The following is a 19,845-nucleotide window of genomic DNA, read 5'->3' on the forward strand; positions in this document are numbered from 1 at the left end:
TCAGGGCATTCACTTTCTCTTTGGCTGTTGAAACTACGCTCAAAGGATGTCTGACATCTTTCTTGTCTCGTCGTCCACCTCCATTGTATTTGAGCTGCACCATTGTGGGGGTCTTCACAGCACTCCACTTTCCTGTACTTCCTTAGGAAGGATGGATTATGTATGATGTCCTTCTGGTGAGCCTGAGGCTTTGCTGAGCTTCGATGTCGGTCTGTGAGCGACGAATAGCTACTGCTCAGTGCTGCCTTTCTGCTCGTACGCCAACGATTACCGTATGCTCATTGCGTTTTCTAACTCCAAAGAATCATTTCCTTCTACGGCCCCATCTCGACTCTCAAACCCAAAATCGGGAGATGGATCCTGACCACAATCAGAGAACAGCATGAGTCGTAAGTCCGTTGGCATCTTCGAATCAGATATCCGCCGAGGAGAATCTCCATGCTGATTCGTTAGCTGCAGCGACTGTCAATGCTACAAGAGTAATGCCACAAGACCGACCCAGAACCCAAAAAGGGTTTATCAAAGACGCATCGCCCCCCTCCCAACATGGCGCTATCAAGCCACATACCGAAGCATTACATTGGCCAAGAACCAACAAAACACTATTCAAAACCACACGGTACGAACTGGACGATGTGGATCAGTCTACTGCGTTAGATAGTGCTTTACAAAGAGCCTGGCCAGACCTCGACTGGAAGGTCTGTCGATACACCGGACTTGCTCATGACTGATTGGCGTTCACCAATGATAATTTCGACTCGGCTAAACAATACTTCCACGGAAGTATCCAAACTGCCGTACAAAGTGTCAAGGAGCAGTTCCCTACAGTCAATATAGAATCGACATTCACTACTCGTGTAATCGACGATCGTGAGCACGCCCGGGTTGCACGGAGATCGACAGCTGCTCGAAGTCGGCCGCCTAGACGAGCTTCGAAAAGTTCCACTGAAGCCACACCACTGGGAATGGCAGGTTAAGGTTTCATCGTGTCACTAGACCATATGTCCACCCATACCATCCACTACATGCGTTCACAAAGGGTTTGAACCTTCTCAATCGGGACGCATCCAGCCAACAGGGCTACGACGGTGGTAGCTATCAGTTCATCTCACAAGAAGAGCCGAATTGCGAGGATTCTTCGGGATCTTCGGGAGCTTCGGCCTCTTTGATCCTCTCGAGGATTGAGAAATCTATTTCTCCTGAGGACCGATCTGAGCTCAGTTAATGAGCAGACTTATGGTCCATTTCAGAGCGGATCGAGGTTTGGGCATGGAATGGACAGAGAATGAATGGGGCCACTGGAATTCGGTATGATTACGTAAGATGAATGTTTAAGCATGAAAAGTGTAAACAGACCTCTCGTACACAGCTTTATCATTCCCTATCGTACATCTGCTCCATCTCATACATCTCATGCATATATCATCACGATCGATCATATACCACTGCTCAGAGGATCCAATTGCAACGCAAAGCACAGTCCCGCATGCCTGTCGCACCCAAACACAGTGAGTCATCCCACATATGACAGAGGAACGTCAGCTGAGTATGTTCTTCAGGACCCCTGGCTCGGTGAGTTGAGTAGCTTGTGACAGGTGGAAGGTCTGACTGTACGACTCCATAGCGGCGATGCATGTCAATCATGCAAGACTCGAAAGATTGTGAGTGACATTCTTTCCATCTCCACTTACGCTGATTCGGTACATCAGCGATGCCCAGCGGAGAAACCATCATGTGCGAATTGCCTTAAGAAGAACCGAGAATGTATATACAACTCGACTCCAACCAGTGCCAGCGATGGCTCACCTCCTGTTCCTATCTCCAACGTTCCTCCCATCCCTCCCATCGCCACTCACTCCTCTTCATCATCTTTAGACTTAGCCCCTCAACTGGACATGAACAGTACACCGGATCGAAGAGGGTCCGGGATGTCTTCTTTCGACACTTCACAATCCAGTTCTTCCATCCCTATCACCTACGACACTAGTACATGGAATCAGGAGTTCAACATGATAGGTGTGCTTCCAAGTATGATGGGGCCAGTACAGAGTCTGCCTTCATCGTTTGATAATGTGGATATAACCAAGTTATTGGGCCAAAGTGTTTTAGATCGTAGTCTAGGTAAAGCCGAGGAAACGGAACTGAGCGATGTAGAGAGGGATCACCTGTGAGTCCATCAGGCTTACGCACCGAGCCCCTTCTAAATAGTATTGCCCCAGTCTCCTCCTCTACTTCACCGGACAACGTATCTTTGGTGTAGACATGCACATCTCGACTTTTTACAGCAGACTTCAATCGCCTGACCCAGCGTCTCGTCCTCATCCATGTCTGCTAAATGCCATGGTGAGTGAGATCACATATCCCTACGGACCCATCGCTGACCGCTTCTAGTACCTCATGACGTGCCGAGGATCACCTCTCGAATCGCTGCGCCGCCAAGAGTATACGTTCCTGAGAAAAGTCAAGGACCAGCTGGATCAAGCTCTATCCACCACTGATCATGTGTTAGATGCGGTTCGGGCGGGAACGATGATCGCCGTGTGGTATTTTGGCTTGGATAAGCACTTGAAGGTGGGTCTCAGCTTCTCAACCTATCGTCTTGTCAAAACTGATAAAGTCTGATAGGGATTAGCGATGATGGGTTTGACCGTTCGGTAAGTTATTGCATCTATCTTGGTAGCTCCTGCTGATCGATCGGTCCCGCAGAACCGCCGTGGCATGTGGGCTGGATCGTATACGTTCCTCGGTCGATTATGGATGCGATGTCATTCCCGAAGGCGGGAGGAAACGTGATAGTCCGGCGTTGTCTCAGCTGGAACTCGCAGATAGGATCTATGCATTGTACGTAGAACCCTCAATACGACGAGCTAGACCTGACGTTTCGCTTGTTAGTTGGACTCTGTTCCTGGTTGATAGATGCACGTCAATATCATTTGAACTGCCCGGTGGATTCGATCTCCAGCGAATCAGAACACCCTTACCTCGACAGTGGGCAGAGTACGAGACGGTGAGTGATCGCACTTAAGACTGATTTCCTGACAATGTCGTAGCACGACTCTCACCTGACCACATGCGATCAAAAACTGAGGGATCTGCTGGCCAACCCATCGCCCAACATATGCGAGGTCGAGCACCTACCCGAGATGTGAGTGTACGAATGGCATGAACCCTGCGCTAATGACTGGGGTCAGCGTGTACACACTCTCCGCTGTCGAACTAATGTATCAAGTCTCCCTTCGACCTGGTCGAGCAGAACAAGATGAACTTGCTCGCGCTCTCGCCAAGTTCAACCAATCGATTCCTCCTAAATTGAAACAGACCGAAAGGTCCGCAGATGGCAGACACACCATAACTTCTGACACTGCGACGATAGTAAGTGGCGCACGCTGTAGAACAACTCGCTCATTCATTCCCTTAGCAATTCATCACCTTGTGTACGGAAATGCTACTGTGCTCGATCGACGCTGTGGACCAACCTGATCCCAGAGCGCTGGACGCTGCAAGGAAAGTATTAGGAGTGTTACACTTACTCAGGGATGCGGTGAGTTTGTACGATCTGGGTGAGGACCCGAGGCTGATAGATTACCAAATTAAGAACATCGGAGATATCAACTTGTTTGCTATTCTGTAAGTGCTCAACCGATTTTCTCCAAAATCTCGTGCTGACGCAACATGTCTAGGATCTGCTGTAGAGTCGCGCAGCTGCTTGTATGGGAGAGCAAGAGGTTGGAAGAAAATGGAGATTTGTTTGGTGAGTCCGCTTGAGCTTCGCAAGGGTTTCACTGATATTCTCTTTTCAGGCGCAGCACCCTATGCGAAGGATGTACAATTCATAACCAGCTTCTTGCAACAATTAGCCCATATCAATCTAGCGTGAGTTCAAGACGATTCTTGACGGTTGCAGGTCAACAACAAGGCTTATTTGACTTGTAGCGCCGAATCGTTGAAAGGGATCGAGATGTGGTGGGGGCTTCGATCAAAAGATTTCCGACGTGAATCTGAGTCTGTGTCAGCTGGTGCGGAGTAACAAGACGAATGGGTGGCGTGAAAAAGGTGCATGTTTGCATAATCGGCATTAAATCTAATCGGGGTTTCCCGATATCGTTGTAACTGAATGGTATTGGATTTAGTGGGTGTCAGCAACTAAGATAACTGTTTTCCGTATGTTATCAAAAATAGATTATTTCGTACTTTTCGATATTATCGTACACAGAAAGATTATAACACAGAAAGATATCTTTCTTTTTTTGATATCCCACGGTACCCACATAAGCTACAGTGAGGTACACATTGTAGACAGGCGGGTGTATCAGTTATAAACTAGTAACTGATTTGATGGCATTACAAACATTAGGATTTTGTCATTATGAGCATTTCTACAATAGGATTTACTGCTCTTGTTGTCTATGTATATGTATCTAAAAACTTTACAGATAGGACTTAATGACCATGTCTGACAACCCTATGAGCTGCTGAGAATGCCGCAGTGATCAGTGCATGGTCTCCAAAATCATTAGAACATTGGTTACAAATTGGTAATGAATCCATCCCATTCAAAGATGAATCCACGATCTAGCTTATCTGCTCACCATACTATCTTTCGGTCACATCAATAGCGTGTACTACGGATTACCTTGGCAACAGCAGTGTGCATCGATCACCTCTTGTACCTTGTCTTGTGAGCAGCTCTGGATCTCACTCCGATCAGTATATAACGGTCATGGACGCCCCTTTCAAGTGTGACTGTCGGTCACCGAGTCATCACCAACCATGAAACAACAAACACACGGACACCGAAACGTACTTACTACATTCCAACATACCCAGCTATATACATGCATACACATCTTTAGCTTCTCGACCCAGGCTATGCATGCGTACCTTTGTCGATTGCATACACCCACTAGCGTCGTATGGGCCCGCTGACCGATACATACACAATTGATTGGTAAGATGGGCTCCGATGATGGTCATAGTCCTTTCTCGGTATGTCCATCTCTACCACCGCCTCGCCGAAGCCATATCGAGGTATATATATACTGGCCTTCGAAAGAAGGATGGGTCGTCTCCCCCTCACTTTCAAGTCCCAAGAACAACACAAAGTATAAAGTATAACCATATCCTCTGGAATAGCCAATAACCCACCATGGATTGTGAGTTCCTCTTCAATCCTTCCACTATAACTAACACCTCCTCTCCCAGGCTTCATCTATAAAACCAACAACCTCACCCTCGCTCCCTTTGAATGCAACAACGTCGAGGGATCACCCAACTTACTCAGCGGGAACTTAGAGTATTCTCACTATGGATATACAGTCTCGGATATATGGAGTTATGTGTGAGTAAATATCCCTTTTCTGAGCAAGGTCGTGCTGATGTTGTATGATCAAAGCTTTGTCTCTGTGTTCGGCGTTGCACTTGGTGAGTTTCCTCTTCACTATGATATGACTACCCAGCTTACCTTATATTCGACTACGACAGTCGCCCAGCTCCTTCTCAGTGTCTTCTGGAGATGTTGGTGGACTCTACCCACTTTAGCTGCTGGCACAGCTGGTGAGTGAGCCGCTAAGTCATCATCAGATCTTCATAAGCTGATCTATCTGTCGAACTGTCATAGTCGAGGTTGCAGGGGTATGTACTATCGCTTAGTAATGCTGGTCACGACTAACTCGCCTCATCTTCGCAGTGGGGAGGAAGACTCTGGAGTGTGTTATCTTGGGAATGGGTACCCAACGAAGGTGGTGTCTGGGATAGTGCATACGGAGCGTACATCATGCAGTGGGTTGTGCTTATCCTTTTGACCGATTCATGCTGATTTAATGATTCCCGCAGGATCTGCTGTCTCGTTATCGCTCCTACTTTCTACTCTGCGGCCAACTATATCCTCTTTGGAAGGTGAGTAGGCTTCACACCAGGGTCAACCAGTGACAGATGAGCTAACACTGTAACCATTCATCATAGGATCATCGCTGCTGCGGGGTAAGTCTACTCCCTCCTGTCAATTATCGACAACTCACTGACCACCATCTTTCTTAGCCCCTCATATGTCTCCCTCCACAGTCAATCGTTCTCAACCATCTTCGTCATCGCCGATATCGCATGTCTAGTGATCCAAGGTGCAGGAGGTGGTATCGCCGGTACTGCCGATGACAAAGATGGTTCGGACATGGGTGCTTATATCATGACTGCGGGTGTCATCTTGCAACGTGAGTGTGGTCTTGTTTAGATTTCATCCCTCCCCGGACATAATCAATCCATATTTGTCTAGTCATCCTCCTGTCCTTCTATCTCTGTGCATAACGCTGACACATCCTACCTCGCTTAGTCATCGTAACCGTCTTCTTCACCGGATTATTTACCGAATGGATCTGGCGACGACGAAACCAAAAACCATCTAAAAGACAATTCAACCCATTCGCTCGATTCTACCGAAAGAAGAACGCCGCCGCTGCTGCCGCTGCCGCCGCCACGTCCCGTGAATATATCGAAATGTCACCTTCAGCTACTCTTGTAGAAGACCCATCGATGATTAACGCTATGAAACCTGAATCGAGCAGTGTAACGTACACCAGCGATAGCGTTCCATTCGTAGCTGGAGGTGAAAGACAATTGTCAGATGGCAAAGTCAAGTTGATGTGCGGGTTAATCTCCTTCGGTACTTTACTTATTATCGTAAGGTGAGTGGTCTTCATTACCATATATAACTCTATCATTGACATGACTTTGTCCACTAGATCCGTCTACAGATCAGTCGAACTGCTCGACGGTTGGGAAGGTGCCATAGCCATCAACGAACCTTTGTTCTTGGGAATGGACGCGTTCTTAATGGTGAGTGATACGACCATTCGTTTTCCTGACTCACTGCTGACTGGCGAATAATTGAAACAGGCTACCTTCGCTCTGACTTACGCTATCATCCATCCTGGTTTGGCGTTCGGCAGACGTCTCTTCTAAATAGGAACATCAGCTAAAAGCATAACAAGTGTGAATAGAATAGAAAGGGTGTTTAAAGAAGTGTCACATTATGGAGGTTTCTCGACCAGCAAATGGAACGATGTGTTATAGATAGTTGACTGAATGCCTAAGATAGATGGACTTTTCCCCCCTTTCCTACTTTTTAGAACCTCATATCTAATGCATCAAATATCACTACTTCAATCGATCTTCGAACTGCTCCAATTCGATCTATCACCCAAAAACCAATGAGATCATACCACCTGCATGATAGAAATATCACACAATTCTATATAACCACTAGTTGGGTGTCAGTGTAATTAAAATGGTTGTTTTTCGTATACTCTACTACGCGCGGGGTGTGATCGGTTCAACTACTTGTGGTTCTAAAGTTAACCTTTTACGAGATGGAATAATACGGTGAATGAATGATGTCACAGTGCAGAACGAAAGACGAAGTCGAACTCCGCATGTTGGCTCAACGATCCAATGTATATATACTCACATGTAAGCTCTCCGAACCTATTCATACCTCTATAGTCCAATACTCACACGTCATGTCCCCCGTTGACAGTCTTTCCTTTAAATTCGCTTTGATCACAGGAGGAGGGGGTGGTTTGGTAAGTGCTCATCCACTGTATGCAAGGTTCACGACTGATCACCTCCCAGGGCAAAGCCATGGCCATGGAGCTTCTCAAACGGGGCAAAAAAGTCTTACTAGCTGGTCGTACCGAGTCCACGCTTAAGAGTACGGCCTCCGAGATCGGTGCGACGGGGTATTACGTGTTAGATACTGGTTCTTCTCTAGATGAAATCTCCCATACAGTTCAGCAGATTATCAAAGATCATCCCGATGTAGATTGCTTGATCAATAATGCAGGTGTTCAAAGACCCCTGCACGTCTTGTCGAAAGATTACAAGTTCGACTTCGCTTCGGCAGATCAAGAGATCAATATTAACATTCGTGGGCCAATGTACCTCACAGTCATGTTCATTCAAGATCACTTCAACAAGCTAGAGAATGGAGGGGTGGTCATGAACGTTTCTTCTGTACTTGGTTTTATACCTTTCAGTACAATCAACCCGGTTTACAATGGTACAAAAGCATGGGTACACATGTTCACTACGAATGTACGTCAGCAACTCGCCGCGGAGAATAGTAAGATCAAGGTGATCGAGATAGTACCACCTCAAGTTGAATCAGACTTACACAGGGATAGATTGAACCCTGATGATAACAAGAAAGAAAACAGTCCGACCGCGTTGTCGGTGGACGAGTTCATGCAAGATGTAATTAAAGGCTGGGAGGGTAATTTGGATACGGTAGCGGCAGGTCCAGGAATACAAGTTACCAAGCAGTGGGATGAGGTGTTTGGGGAGAAGTTGCAGAAGATGGCGAAGTAATTTGGAAGGAGGATCGTTGGATAGTCTATCCATGGTGAGTCATTCATGGCATTTACTCTTCCATACCCCAGCGAATGCACATCACTGATAGACGTATTCATGTATGCAACAGGTCATGCATATCCCATTATAATCAAATCATTCTATGTATCAATCTATTATACTCCTCTCTACCACTTTCTCCTTTCATTCGTAACCACCTATGCCCATTTACCCAGCACACTCATCCCGATCATACCCGCGATCATAGCTAGCAACGCAGCAATAACCTTGCATGGTCTGGCATCTCTCAACGGACCATCGGTGAAATCACATGAGAGGAGTCGGAAGGCAGCGTAAAGCTATGAACGTTGTAAGCTGACTGACTTGTTATCCTTACGGGCGTACTCACCAGAATCCCCGCACTGATCGAGTTGAGAATACCAACGGATAGCAACGAGGCTTTCCCATTCTGAGAGAAAGATTCTCTCACTCCAATACCAATAGCTATACCGATAGGCGTGATCAAGGTGAATGCCAGAGCCATCAGGAATTGTCTAGCTTTTGAGATTGTCCGAAGTAAGGCTATCCTCGCTCCTAATGCCAATCCTTCGAAGAATTGATGGAAGACAATGACGATGAGGAGGGTGGTCCAACCGTTTCCACTACCTGCACCTAGAGTAACACCGATCATAATGCTGAGGGGATCATTAGCAGTCAGCTATACAATCGATTCTCTATTGAAAAGATCTGTACCTACGAATGGAAGATGATGCCCAGTTCCAACAACACAACCTCCCAGTTCTGTCTACCCTCGAGTACCAAGTCATACCCATGATCATGACCATCGTGCGAGTGATCATGCTCAGGAGATGCTCGAGGACCTTTCTCATTCCCAAGTGAACCTAAAGCTCCATTGACGTGATGCTCATACTTCCTGTGTGCGGCTCTGGATCCGACAAAGTCGAATAAGAAGGTGACGAATGCAGCGGCGAGGGCGATGGCTGGTGCGGTGGATTCGTAAGACATGTGTCCAATACATTCGTTGGCGAACATGACGAAGCCGTGGTAGAGCAGGTGCTAGGGGTGTGTTAGCGGGAGTATGGCACGACTGGAGAGTTGTACGTACAATGAACGCTGTAGACAATATAACACCCTGTTGGAGGCCTGTTAGCATTTACCTTAGTATATCCACAAATTCACTCACTGTACCAAAGTGCTTGGCGATGAAGAAGATATTAGACCACAATCCAGCCCTTCTACCAAAAGCAGTATGATCTTGATCGACACTCGACACCCGAGCATCCAAGCTGTCAGTACTTTGACTTCTCTTCCTTGCCCAGCCGGTGAACAGTGGAATCATCGCTCCGAGACCGGATGTGACTAATATAATGAATAGCCCGCCAACGTGTAGACCCATATTGAAGTCTTCGAGGAGGACAGCACCGCATGCAAGGTCTTCGGCGGAACAATCGCCGTGGCTATACTAGGATTAGCGGATGATGACGATGGATAATGCTGTACTACTCACGTGTGCCCGACTGATTTCACGATATCAAATCAGTCATGTATCATATGCAACATTAATAATCCTACTCACCGTGGATAATGCATTCTCCCGAGTCCTCAGCACTCTCAGCAGCCTCCAATTCCTCTTCAGAATCGAAACAATCCCAGTGCGTTTCGTCTAAACCACAAGATCAGTTATAGCCTGTCGATTGATTCAGCCACTCACGCCAGAAACAATTACTACTCTCAGTTGGAGATGGGACGGTAGGCTCGGTATTGGTAGTTGTACTAGCTGTGTATCCAGAAGCGGGACCCTCACAATGATAATGATCTATGTGAAGAACACATCCGACCGATTCTGTTGGTGGAGGTGGTACTCCGGACGACAGCGAGCTGGTAGTTGGCGTGCCAGCCTGACTTGTGGAAGCGGCAGCGGCGGACGAAGTAGCCGAGGTAGCACTGTTTCTGGGTCCAGCACACTCCCAGGCCCCGTCGACTATGGCATTTGAAAATCGAACGAGTCAATGAATAGTCCAATAAGCATTACAAGTCAACTCACCCTGTCTACATCCGATAGATTCAGTGGGAGCGGGGCCAAGAGAGCTCGAAGAGCTGGTAGTGGCTGGACCGAATTGGGCTCTGACAGCGACGCTGACGAGAAGAGCAGACAAGAGCGTCGACCTCATGTTGTCGAAGAGCTTGGGTATACGAAGTGTCTGAGTGAGGTTATAGCAGCTACGAGAACAAGCTTGTACCAGTTATATACCTTGTTCAGTCTTCAGGTATTCCTTTCTCCGGGAGTTTGAGAGCACATGCACAAAACTTGCAGTCCATTTGCCCTGGAGCGGGAAGAAAGAGTACTTCTTCTTAGAGATCCAGTGACATGTCTTAGTCCTGTTCGGACTGCTTCCTGGCTCCTCTTCACATCCTCACCTCATCTCTTCTTCGTTGGTCCTATCAGAATTCAAAATTTTCAAAATCAACTGCACAAGAATGATATATAAGCATGACTGTTCTTGGCGAAATCCGCAGCCAAGGCTATCAGATTACATCAAAATGAGTACTTCTGATGCAAGCAGTCATCGTCTATTATCGTTTGGGATGAGGGTGAGTACCTCAACGATCATTCCAAAGTCTTGGCACGGAAGCAATCTTGGAATCAATTTAACCGACATCTTCGTCAACGTGGCTAGAGGGGATACTGTAAGTTGGATGTCTGGTAATCTTCTTTTGCTGTCTATACACTTCTGAAAGAGAGTACACTAGACATCCTCTGCATATCCCAATTGAGACTGTACGGGTAACCTTTGACTCTTGGCAGGCACTCGGAAATCAATTGTGTCCAACACATCACTGCTATTCTCGCACTCGCGTACACCATATTTTTAGGGTATTCCATTGAGTCCCACTTGGCGCACGGTCATGGTCATCATATGGCGGCTTACCACCAGTGGAGCGTGATGAAGAGTACTCGAACAGCGGATAATGACGTCGGGAGTGAGCATCGAGGACTTGGACACTACTCTACATCTTTCGGCTGAAAGATTTTCGTCAAGACTCCGTTTGAGGTGTATATAAGCTGATGTTATCCACCAATATTCGAGTCTTCCCAACTCCCAACTCCACTCAACATCTGAGCTTCTCTCATCACTGTCTCCTCTTTGTCAAATCTTTCAAATCTGAAATTTCCCAAAATGGTTGCCGCTGCCTTAATCTCTGCCGCTGCTTTAGCCGGTGTCGCTCTGGCTTCGCCTATCAACATCGCTAGAGAGTTGAATCAGAACTACAAGACGGATATTACCATCCACGAGAGCTGTAATGCTACTCAGAGAAGAATCCTCGAGAAAGCTTTGTCGTGAGTTACATTCAAATCTATGTGATGTGGAGTCCAACTCATGTTTGGATCATCAGTGACACGTTCGAGGTCGCCACTGTCGCTCAAGAATACGTAGTCAAGAATGGAGCTGAAGATCCAGTATTCCAGAAATACTTCGGTAAAGAGAAAGAAGCCTACTCGACCGTTGTCGGTGTATGGGAGTCCCTGTTGACCTCGAACAAGGATGGTGTGATCTTCAGATGTGATAACCCTGACGGAGTGAGCGATCCCTCCATGGATATCAGGTGTTGAACTCAGCTGATACACATTTTCACTTCCAGAACTGTGGTCAAGCGGGATGGAGAGGTCACTGGAGAGGTGACAATGCCACTCTGGAAACTGTCATTTGTGATCTGTCCTATACGGACAGGTACTTCAATGAATACTTCTGTATGAACGGATACACCGTAGCCGGTAGTCCGCTCGGTACCCACTGGTCTATCGATCTGATGTGAGCTGATCTCCACGTTCTTCTACGATGATTCAGCTAACGATATTTTTTACTTTAGCCACCGAATGTTCCACGTCCCTACCATCACCAACGAACTTGTCGGTCACTACTCGGAGGACTACGCTTCAGCTCTTGAGCTCGCCGAGCACAACGCCACTTACTCACCTATTGATTCTGACGCCCTTCAAGCGTTCGCTGCTCGTGAGTTGATCTTCTCATGCTGCTCGATCTGAGATTCTTGTTCTGACAATGATCCTTTGCGTAGATATCTACGCTGTCGAAGTCGCTCAAGGCGGAGATGCTTGCATCGGCCAATCTGTCGAGTCCCATGACCACGCCTCATCTGCTACTCCCTCTGCTACTTCTTCTCAAGATCCCTCTGCTACCAGCGCTGCTGCTGAGGCCTGTCACACCCATGCCGATGGTGGCGAGTACGATTCCTGTATCTCATTCGAGTCATCTAGCTAAAATCACGTTTACAGCTGTCCACTGTGAATCAGACGATGCCGAGTCAGCATCGTTAACTGCCACTGCCGCTGCCGCTCAGACCTCGGCTGCCGGAGACTGTCACACTCATGCTGACGGCAGTGAGTTGATCGGTATTTCGAACAGAACTGTGAGAAACTTGCTAATGCGTCTTTTTAGCCGTCCACTGTGTATAAACCACCATCTCATATGAGATGTGAGTTTCGAGACGTAAAGTGACAGATAAGAAAAAAGCTCCTAGGAGATCTCACTTATAATAGAAAGTTTTCGGGATACAACACCTATAATAACATTGGGTAGAAAAGAGATGCATAATGAACTTCACTTGGTTCATTCTTGGGATGATGTGCTCTCTGAGACATTCTTTGATTGTGATGCTCACTGCACCTTCTGCGACCACTACAGACTACAAACGGTAGATCATCTTTCATGCATTTGACATTTCGTTCATTGAATTAGTGTACAGACAGTTTTCTTCCTTCTTTCGGCGCTGGCCACGACCTGTTGCCTCCGAAAGATAATCAGCATGAACTGACGAGGAAAGATCGCCGCAAACCAACTCACCCTCTTAATCTTTAGGGAATCGTCTAAAGATGTCACCTAATTTATCGATTGGAGCGGCCATCAGTCCCACCACAGTCTCAAAGGGCTAGGTTGTTAAAATCAGCATGACAGCTTTACCTACAATGAGCAGATGGGGTAGCGATACTGACCGGCTTGTCAGGAGCACTCGGATGACTTCTAGTCGGAACAAACTTCTTGGTCCTTTGGAAGCTAGTAGCAAGCTCGGCTGATTCACCACCGGGAAGGGATTGTTCTAGTTTAGGCATATCTTCTTGCTCTTCTCCTTTGATATGCTCGGATAACTCGTCCATGAGCTGTTTGAGGGTTCGCTCAAATTCGGGATTAGACGGTTCGAGCTGTTGAAAGGTGTTGAGGAGTTCTTTTGCCTGAAAGGGATCATGAGTCGATTTTGTCAGGTACAAGAAGGGGGACATGAGTTCTCATATACTACCCACCTTGGCATGCTCCGCCCTATCCTTATCGGCCATAGCTTTACCATCCACAATGTACTTCTCGAAGGCAGGGTAGACTACGAGTTCCTCCCCGATCGAGTGTCTGGCCAACTCCCAGGTGAATTGGTTTTGCCATCTGATCTTATCGTCGTCGGTAGTGGCTTTGAGGATATTATCGTAGTATTCTTCAAGCTCACGGTGGTCATGCGAGATAACATCTGATACAGTTGACATCTTTGCTGCTGTTGCTAGTAAGCGGATCTGGGTTGAAAATGGTCGAATGCGCGGGATTATGCGTGTGGAAAGCATTGATAATGCTGGTAATGATATGTATGGGGGATTCAACAGAGGCGAGAGGGTTTCTGCTTCAGTCTTATACTATGCAGTTATGCCAGTGGACCAACCAGCGCAAGCTGAAGAGTCATCCTTCGTCATATCCTCTGTCACTTGACGACGCCCTATCTCTACGTCATGGAACTGGACCAACTAGATCAATGTGATTGCACGCTGGATTATGCCTCCTCTTAACGGCACTGTTAGATAAGGAGGATTTGTCAACTGAATCGGCTGGACCATAACGTGGGAATCTTCCAATCGAGATGACCCTGTGAGGCGGCAATTATTCCATTCTATGCATATGCATAAGATATTAACCGAATGAGGCAGCTACCACGAAAACAGCTCTTCGAAATATTCCAAAGTCCTTCCGTTCACTTTACCTTCCTCTGATCCATACAACTCGCAAACGGCTTTACGCATATCATCAATCATCACCGCCGGTCCACATGCCGAGACTGCCAGTCTTTCACCACCAACTAATCTACTCAAAGCAGTATCCACGAGATATTGCATTTCCGGTCTACCATGGTAGATCTTCAATCCGGCTGCCTCTTTCGATCCATCTTGATTGTCGATTTTCTCCTCAGACGTGTTCGGAGAAGACCCAGCGGTGGATTTCGAATTGTCTCTTGACATTGTAGGTGATCCAACTAAAGTCGAAGTGGTCGAATCGATACCTTTTGTAAGATGAAGTTGTATCTTGACTGATATACCTTCAATACCCTTTGATTTATCCGTAAACTCCTTCAGCTCGTTTTGCAAAACGTCCATCGCGTAGTGCAAGCTCTTCACCACCCACACCAACGTGACGCTCTTCGTCCTAAGATCTTTCAAGTCGTCTCGATGATGTTTGAGCGTATGAATGTAAGCCAGCATTGATGTGATCCCGCTTCCTCCAGCTACCAACAGCAAGTTCTCGTATCTCTCAACAGGATTCGTATGACCATATGGACCTTCCAACAGTAATCGAATATTATCAGTCCTATTAGGAGTCTTCGACACTCTTCTCCTCCAATTTTTGGTTGCTCCCTTTTGAGGCGCAACAAGGAAATGTAAAGTAGTCGAATTCTCGTTGACCTCCCATGAAGCGACTGTGAAAGGGTGATTCTCCCATGGTTTTATCGAGAATGGATGGTAGAGAAAGTAGTAATGACCTGGTTTGGGGATTATCTTGATTGACGTCGTTATTGACAGTCGTATCAACCCGGAATCATTGTTTGACATGACAGCGATGGTGTTTTTACCTTTTTCGGATAAAGCTTTATACGTTAAGACTACGATACGCAAGAGACGTATCACTCGGTCGAGACACTGCATAGATGCGTTAGTAAGAGCCATTCATTGGTCTGCTAGACTTTGTACTCACCCATACACCCACACAAGCCCAGACATACGGATTGTACTTGCCTTTCATGTGAGTCAAGTGGAAGTAGAGTAATACCAGACTGCACAAAGCCAAGGCGATGTGCGTGATAAGGAAGAACTCGTACCATCTCTTTCGAATTGGTTTGATCGACAGCGTCCCAAGGAGTATGAAGCAGATCAAAGCCTGGGCAGGAAGCGTGTCAGGGGAAATTAAGCAAAAGAGGTGATGATAATCACTCACGAAGATACCCGTGGTCCAGTACATTCGATGCAAGAATCGATCAGTAAGATCATTCCTTTTGTCGATGGTGTAGCATCTAAGCGCAACTCGTCAGTGGACTCCATGGTGACATCAACAACTTGACTCACATTCCGTGGATGAAAGCTTGAATCACAGCCAATCGAGCGACGTATCGATGCCACAGGTTGACAGAGGCTAATACAGTGTCAGTCAAGACCCACATCGGGCAAGGAACTCTAAGGGAACTCACAATACGACCATCCGGTAAGCCACAGCACCACATCATTCCTTCCGGCCAGCATCCACAACAGCGGCAAGTTGTATACGCACATCACACCGGTCCGGTACTGCAGCTGTACCAAAAGTTGTGATTGTTTATCGTTGGTATCTCTGAAAGCCAACTCTGTCAGATATGATCGATCTCAAGGGGTAGTATCGACTTACTCGGTATCATCATCAAATAGATCATACCCCACACAAGTAAATATCACGTTGATAGCGAGGAACAAGAATATCTAGTAAGACCCCCACGATCAACATGGTCTCGCTTACAACACCTTACAAATACGACTCACTAGGATACTCTGCAGTCTAGTTGGTATCGAAACCCATCCCCAAGGCTGAGAATGCTTGTATCCGAACAATGCTGGTGTGGTGACATTCTTCCGCCACCAGGTGTATCCTCTTGCAAATCTGGAGCTGCTACCAGTCTTTGTGGGAATGTTGGCTTCTTCTGGAGACGTGGCGATATGTCTGTGGACGGAAAAGCTCAATAGCCTGTTGAAAAGACCGATAAACACTGCTAGGATCAGGAAGAGGTAAATCGTGAAACCGAAAGCATGGCTCTGTGAGGGGCGTTAGCATGAATCTGGTCAAATATTCGTTGGCAGACTCACATAGGCCTGTTTCTTCCATTCCGAGACCTGGATAGATGTGATGAGCGTGTGTGTAGATATAACGAAGGACTGACACACTCACGATTGTCCTGTACCCGGCGTTGAACGAACGTTGGTCGAGCAACACAGTCCCGTTATACTTCTTGCTCTTTCTGAATACATCTGCGGACTGTACATCTGACTCGTCGACATTCGTCAGTAGGACGTCCTGAGCTTCTAGATGAATCTTGGAATCTTCGCATTCCGCCGTGATATATTCCCACCCTGCCTCCTGCTGTTTCTCTGTACAGTAATTGCTGGAACAAAGAGCCATGGAGTTGACGAAAGAAGTTGAATTGCATTGATCTTTCATCGCTGGTTTCTTCGCTTTGATATCACCAAAAGTGAGTAGAGATAACGCATCGTAACATCCTTCGACACATTGATGGGATGGTTGTTTAAGTGAGATCTTCAACTGGTCCGCTGAGGAAGGTATAACCAATATGGTCAACCATAGCAGAATGAGAGATGTACTGATCATGCTGGGGAGTGAGGTGATGGGTTGAATGAGCCAAAGGACTGTAGCGTTTTCATCTCACCCTATATATATATATATTATATATATATCGTGTTTCGAGAAAAAGAACCAGGTGAGATAACAAAAGCATACACATGCGGACTCAAAATTTTCAATTACATCTGCATCTTCTTCGCATTCACCGTTGACAGAATTCCTTTATTCTGTGATAGGAACGGAATATGGGAAGTGAGAAGGGAGTTCGCAAACCTGATCTAAGAAAGGATGATTGAGATCTGGAAATTTCATGCGAACGTTCTCTCGAATTTGCCTTTGAGTGAGTACGATCTCCATTGTGTTTTAGGATATGTGTCTTTCGAGCTAAGTCCAATGACTAGGAAAGAACGCAAGAACCTTCTTTTTCGGCTTGACGATTGTGCAGTGCTCACGAAAGTCCCTATCAATCGTGCACGTCTTCTAGTCATTGATCCGCAGTCGGCCGATCGAGTAGAGCCTTACAAAAGCCACGGAACAGACAGACTCGTCTAGAGCGATTGGAAGTTCAGGTGCCGCTGCGAAGGGAAGCGTTAAGGTGACTGACTGTGTTGACCAAGAACCATGAAAATTATTTATAGAACCACTCTCAGGAATCTCGTTTATCAGATAAAGTGAATAATCGATTGATCCCATCCTGCAGTTTGCCCAATCGCACTAGTGCAGTATATTACCCTTGGGGGAGTTCTGCACAACAGATCTATGGCCGTTCGGTCGTCATTGCCTTATCTGATTAGACCAATGATATCTACGGAATACGTAAATGTATGCGAAGCTAGCCCAGTTCGCTAGATGAGATGATTCGTTTTCGGTCGAAAATGCCTCGCCGCACAAGATCTAGTCTGAGGTTTAGCGGCGATTAAGCTTAAATACGTGGCTACAGTACTTGAACGCGGCCGATGGGGCAGTTTCGGCCTCGGACCAGGTTCAACTGGGGTGAGACTATAGGCTACATCGGATGTCCTATGTGCATTGGTTTGGTGCTGTGAAGGGAGATATGATCCGCAAAATGCGGGTGGCAATGGCAAGCAAGACCTTCTTGACGGAACCTGTTTTAGAGATCGAAGGAGATAATCTGAGATGAGATGGGGTGAGAACAATGGCCAACGGATGTAATTCTGATTGATATTCTAGCTATCTTATGACGAAGCTGCGAACGGTCATCGTAGCGGATCCGGCGTAGTGGCAAGATGTACGGGCAAAGAGTCATACATGGAAGATAATCCGCAAATCATTAATCCACCAACATATCATGAAAGCTGCCTCCACCAATCTGACCCCTTCCTCTGCTTCTTGGTCCACCAAGCCTCGAGGATAGGGGAGGCCCACCTTGTCGCCATGCTTCGGATCGTTGAGCTGCGGCCGCTGCTTTGGGGGAAGGTGTGAATGTCGATCCGTCGGAGAGTGTCATTATGGATGAGGAGGGGTTGCTGGCGAGGATTGTATCGGAGTAGAGTTTGCTAGCGAGTGACGGTGGTCAGCATGATGATTTGGGCAGCACATAGCTGTCTATAGAAAAGACAGCAGCTCTTTGTGAGAGTTTGAAGGTTCTGGGAGAGGGGATATGGGTACAAGAGAGATGTCGGGGCCAAACTGAAGTACATGAGGTAAATCGCACTCACCCGGACGAGTTCGAGCCCAACAATTCCCTTCCGACATTGTTCACTTTCGGAGCAGCGGGTTGCTGTACTACTGGTGTCGAAGCTTCTATTCTACCCTTTAAACCTTGATTTAAGATCGTTACACTCAATGTGTTCCCATCTGCCACCACCCCATGATATTGCTTGATCAAACCTTCAGCATCAGCCTTGTTCTCTAACTCAAGATCCACTGTGACGGTGTTTGGATTGACTGGAGGTGTTGTTTTGGAATTGAGGATGACTAGTGGGGCGAATGCGGACTAAAGCAGGGTCGTGAGCAACGAGCGATCACCAACGGTACAAGAGAGTCATCTGCATCGTATTCAATCATACGCCACTCACCTCTACATCGTCCGCTGTAGTCCCCATTGCTAGATTCTCCACTCTGACCCATGTAGTCCCTCTAGCAGCACCCATGATCGATACTTGGTGTTGCGGTGTTACCAACTCTCTACCAACCGGTCTCACATCCCTTACCCTCTGAGCACCTAAGCCCAATGCAGCGTTCAATTGATCTTTACTCTGGTTATTCACACCCCTTCCACTGTTCTTGGGTCTCCTGCCGTTTCCTGAGGGCAACAGCTCTACACCAGCATTCGGATTGTTCAAGTTGGCAGGAGGTGGCCCGTCGAATCCGTGTAATCTGACATTTGAAGACGCTGTTGGAAGCAGTTCTTTACCTTGACCGCCTGATATACGATTCAGCAGAGATGCTTTGGACCTTGGACCTGGTGCTGACGATGTGGAAGAAATGGACGATGAGATACGAGACGCTAGTGACTGTTTGACTGATTCATGAAGATCATGTTTCCATGTACCAGGCGCGTCCGGGTTGGCTTTGCGATAGCTGTCAGGGCGCTGCAGAAGGACAGAGAGTAAGCATCCAGCTGTTCGATCGATAGGGATAGACCAACCTGATATGGCTTGGCTGTCCTGACCATGATGCCTGTTTTGATGTGAGCAGACAGATAGAAGCAGAGTGAGAGTGGAAATGGAAGATTATGATTGTCGAGTATCGAGTGTGAATGAGATGAGATGTTCATAGATGTTCATCGCGTTGAGAATTGATTCCGTCATAGTCACCATTCAACCCATCATCATCATCATCATCATCAACAACGACGATATCACCTACTGGA

General features: G+C 46.9%; 9 protein-coding genes across 9 annotated transcripts; 5 read left to right on the forward strand and 4 right to left on the reverse strand.

Annotated features, from left to right (window-relative positions):
* Positions 1 to 382: 382 nt before the first annotated feature.
* On the forward strand, positions 383 to 731 carry V865_000385 (uncharacterized protein; the record flags this gene model as incomplete). The annotated part of the gene is made up of 2 exons (XM_066224216.1): positions 383 to 389; positions 460 to 731. 2 exons carry the CDS (start codon positions 383 to 385, stop codon positions 729 to 731), a joined length of 279 nt encoding a protein of 92 aa, XP_066080313.1.
* Positions 732 to 1,486: 755 nt separating this feature from the next.
* V865_000386 (uncharacterized protein) lies at positions 1,487 to 4,027 on the forward strand (the record flags this gene model as incomplete). The annotated part of the gene is made up of 16 exons (XM_066224217.1): positions 1,487 to 1,508; positions 1,560 to 1,572; positions 1,625 to 1,661; positions 1,710 to 2,167; positions 2,220 to 2,343; positions 2,392 to 2,571; positions 2,626 to 2,654; positions 2,707 to 2,841; positions 2,893 to 3,007; positions 3,051 to 3,145; positions 3,192 to 3,372; positions 3,419 to 3,541; positions 3,596 to 3,627; positions 3,681 to 3,751; positions 3,801 to 3,873; positions 3,934 to 4,027. The coding sequence occupies 16 exons, from the start codon at positions 1,487 to 1,489 to the stop codon at positions 4,025 to 4,027; spliced, it is 1,782 nt and encodes a 593-aa protein (XP_066080314.1).
* A 1,119-nt stretch (positions 4,028 to 5,146) lies between these two features.
* On the forward strand, positions 5,147 to 6,954 carry V865_000387 (uncharacterized protein; the record flags this gene model as incomplete). The annotated part of the gene is made up of 12 exons (XM_066224218.1): positions 5,147 to 5,153; positions 5,203 to 5,338; positions 5,393 to 5,421; positions 5,482 to 5,553; positions 5,618 to 5,631; positions 5,687 to 5,778; positions 5,833 to 5,895; positions 5,962 to 5,979; positions 6,037 to 6,206; positions 6,326 to 6,677; positions 6,735 to 6,828; positions 6,889 to 6,954. The coding sequence occupies 12 exons, from the start codon at positions 5,147 to 5,149 to the stop codon at positions 6,952 to 6,954; spliced, it is 1,113 nt and encodes a 370-aa protein (XP_066080315.1).
* A 557-nt stretch (positions 6,955 to 7,511) lies between these two features.
* On the forward strand, positions 7,512 to 8,358 carry V865_000388 (uncharacterized protein; the record flags this gene model as incomplete). Its single annotated transcript, XM_066224219.1, has 2 exons — positions 7,512 to 7,574; positions 7,624 to 8,358. The coding sequence occupies 2 exons, from the start codon at positions 7,512 to 7,514 to the stop codon at positions 8,356 to 8,358; spliced, it is 798 nt and encodes a 265-aa protein (XP_066080316.1).
* Positions 8,359 to 8,558: 200 nt separating this feature from the next.
* On the reverse strand, positions 8,559 to 10,532 carry V865_000389 (uncharacterized protein; the record flags this gene model as incomplete). Its single annotated transcript, XM_066224220.1, has 9 exons — positions 8,559 to 8,699; positions 8,750 to 9,035; positions 9,098 to 9,417; positions 9,467 to 9,493; positions 9,545 to 9,818; positions 9,869 to 9,878; positions 9,938 to 10,024; positions 10,073 to 10,342; positions 10,406 to 10,532. The coding sequence occupies 9 exons, from the start codon at positions 10,530 to 10,532 to the stop codon at positions 8,559 to 8,561; spliced, it is 1,542 nt and encodes a 513-aa protein (XP_066080317.1).
* Positions 10,533 to 11,540: 1,008 nt separating this feature from the next.
* On the forward strand, positions 11,541 to 12,835 carry V865_000390 (uncharacterized protein; the record flags this gene model as incomplete). The annotated part of the gene is made up of 7 exons (XM_066224221.1): positions 11,541 to 11,701; positions 11,758 to 11,941; positions 12,004 to 12,173; positions 12,232 to 12,374; positions 12,439 to 12,600; positions 12,656 to 12,760; positions 12,819 to 12,835. The coding sequence occupies 7 exons, from the start codon at positions 11,541 to 11,543 to the stop codon at positions 12,833 to 12,835; spliced, it is 942 nt and encodes a 313-aa protein (XP_066080318.1).
* A 392-nt stretch (positions 12,836 to 13,227) lies between these two features.
* On the reverse strand, positions 13,228 to 13,909 carry V865_000391 (uncharacterized protein; the record flags this gene model as incomplete). The annotated part of the gene is made up of 3 exons (XM_066224222.1): positions 13,228 to 13,308; positions 13,373 to 13,609; positions 13,679 to 13,909. The coding sequence occupies 3 exons, from the start codon at positions 13,907 to 13,909 to the stop codon at positions 13,228 to 13,230; spliced, it is 549 nt and encodes a 182-aa protein (XP_066080319.1).
* Positions 13,910 to 14,341: 432 nt separating this feature from the next.
* V865_000392 (uncharacterized protein) lies at positions 14,342 to 17,036 on the reverse strand (the record flags this gene model as incomplete). The annotated part of the gene is made up of 9 exons (XM_066224223.1): positions 14,342 to 15,325; positions 15,381 to 15,563; positions 15,621 to 15,696; positions 15,749 to 15,815; positions 15,871 to 16,010; positions 16,065 to 16,135; positions 16,196 to 16,465; positions 16,517 to 16,543; positions 16,599 to 17,036. The coding sequence occupies 9 exons, from the start codon at positions 17,034 to 17,036 to the stop codon at positions 14,342 to 14,344; spliced, it is 2,256 nt and encodes a 751-aa protein (XP_066080320.1).
* Positions 17,037 to 18,300: 1,264 nt separating this feature from the next.
* On the reverse strand, positions 18,301 to 19,647 carry V865_000393 (uncharacterized protein; the record flags this gene model as incomplete). Its single annotated transcript, XM_066224224.1, has 4 exons — positions 18,301 to 18,526; positions 18,689 to 18,966; positions 19,049 to 19,564; positions 19,621 to 19,647. The coding sequence occupies 4 exons, from the start codon at positions 19,645 to 19,647 to the stop codon at positions 18,301 to 18,303; spliced, it is 1,047 nt and encodes a 348-aa protein (XP_066080321.1).
* Between the last annotated feature and the right edge of the window lie 198 nt (positions 19,648 to 19,845).

The sequence above is a fragment of the Kwoniella europaea genome, chromosome 1, assembly GCF_036810445.1.
Source record: "Kwoniella europaea PYCC6329 chromosome 1, complete sequence".
Taxonomy (NCBI): Eukaryota; Fungi; Basidiomycota; class Tremellomycetes; order Tremellales; family Cryptococcaceae; genus Kwoniella; species Kwoniella europaea.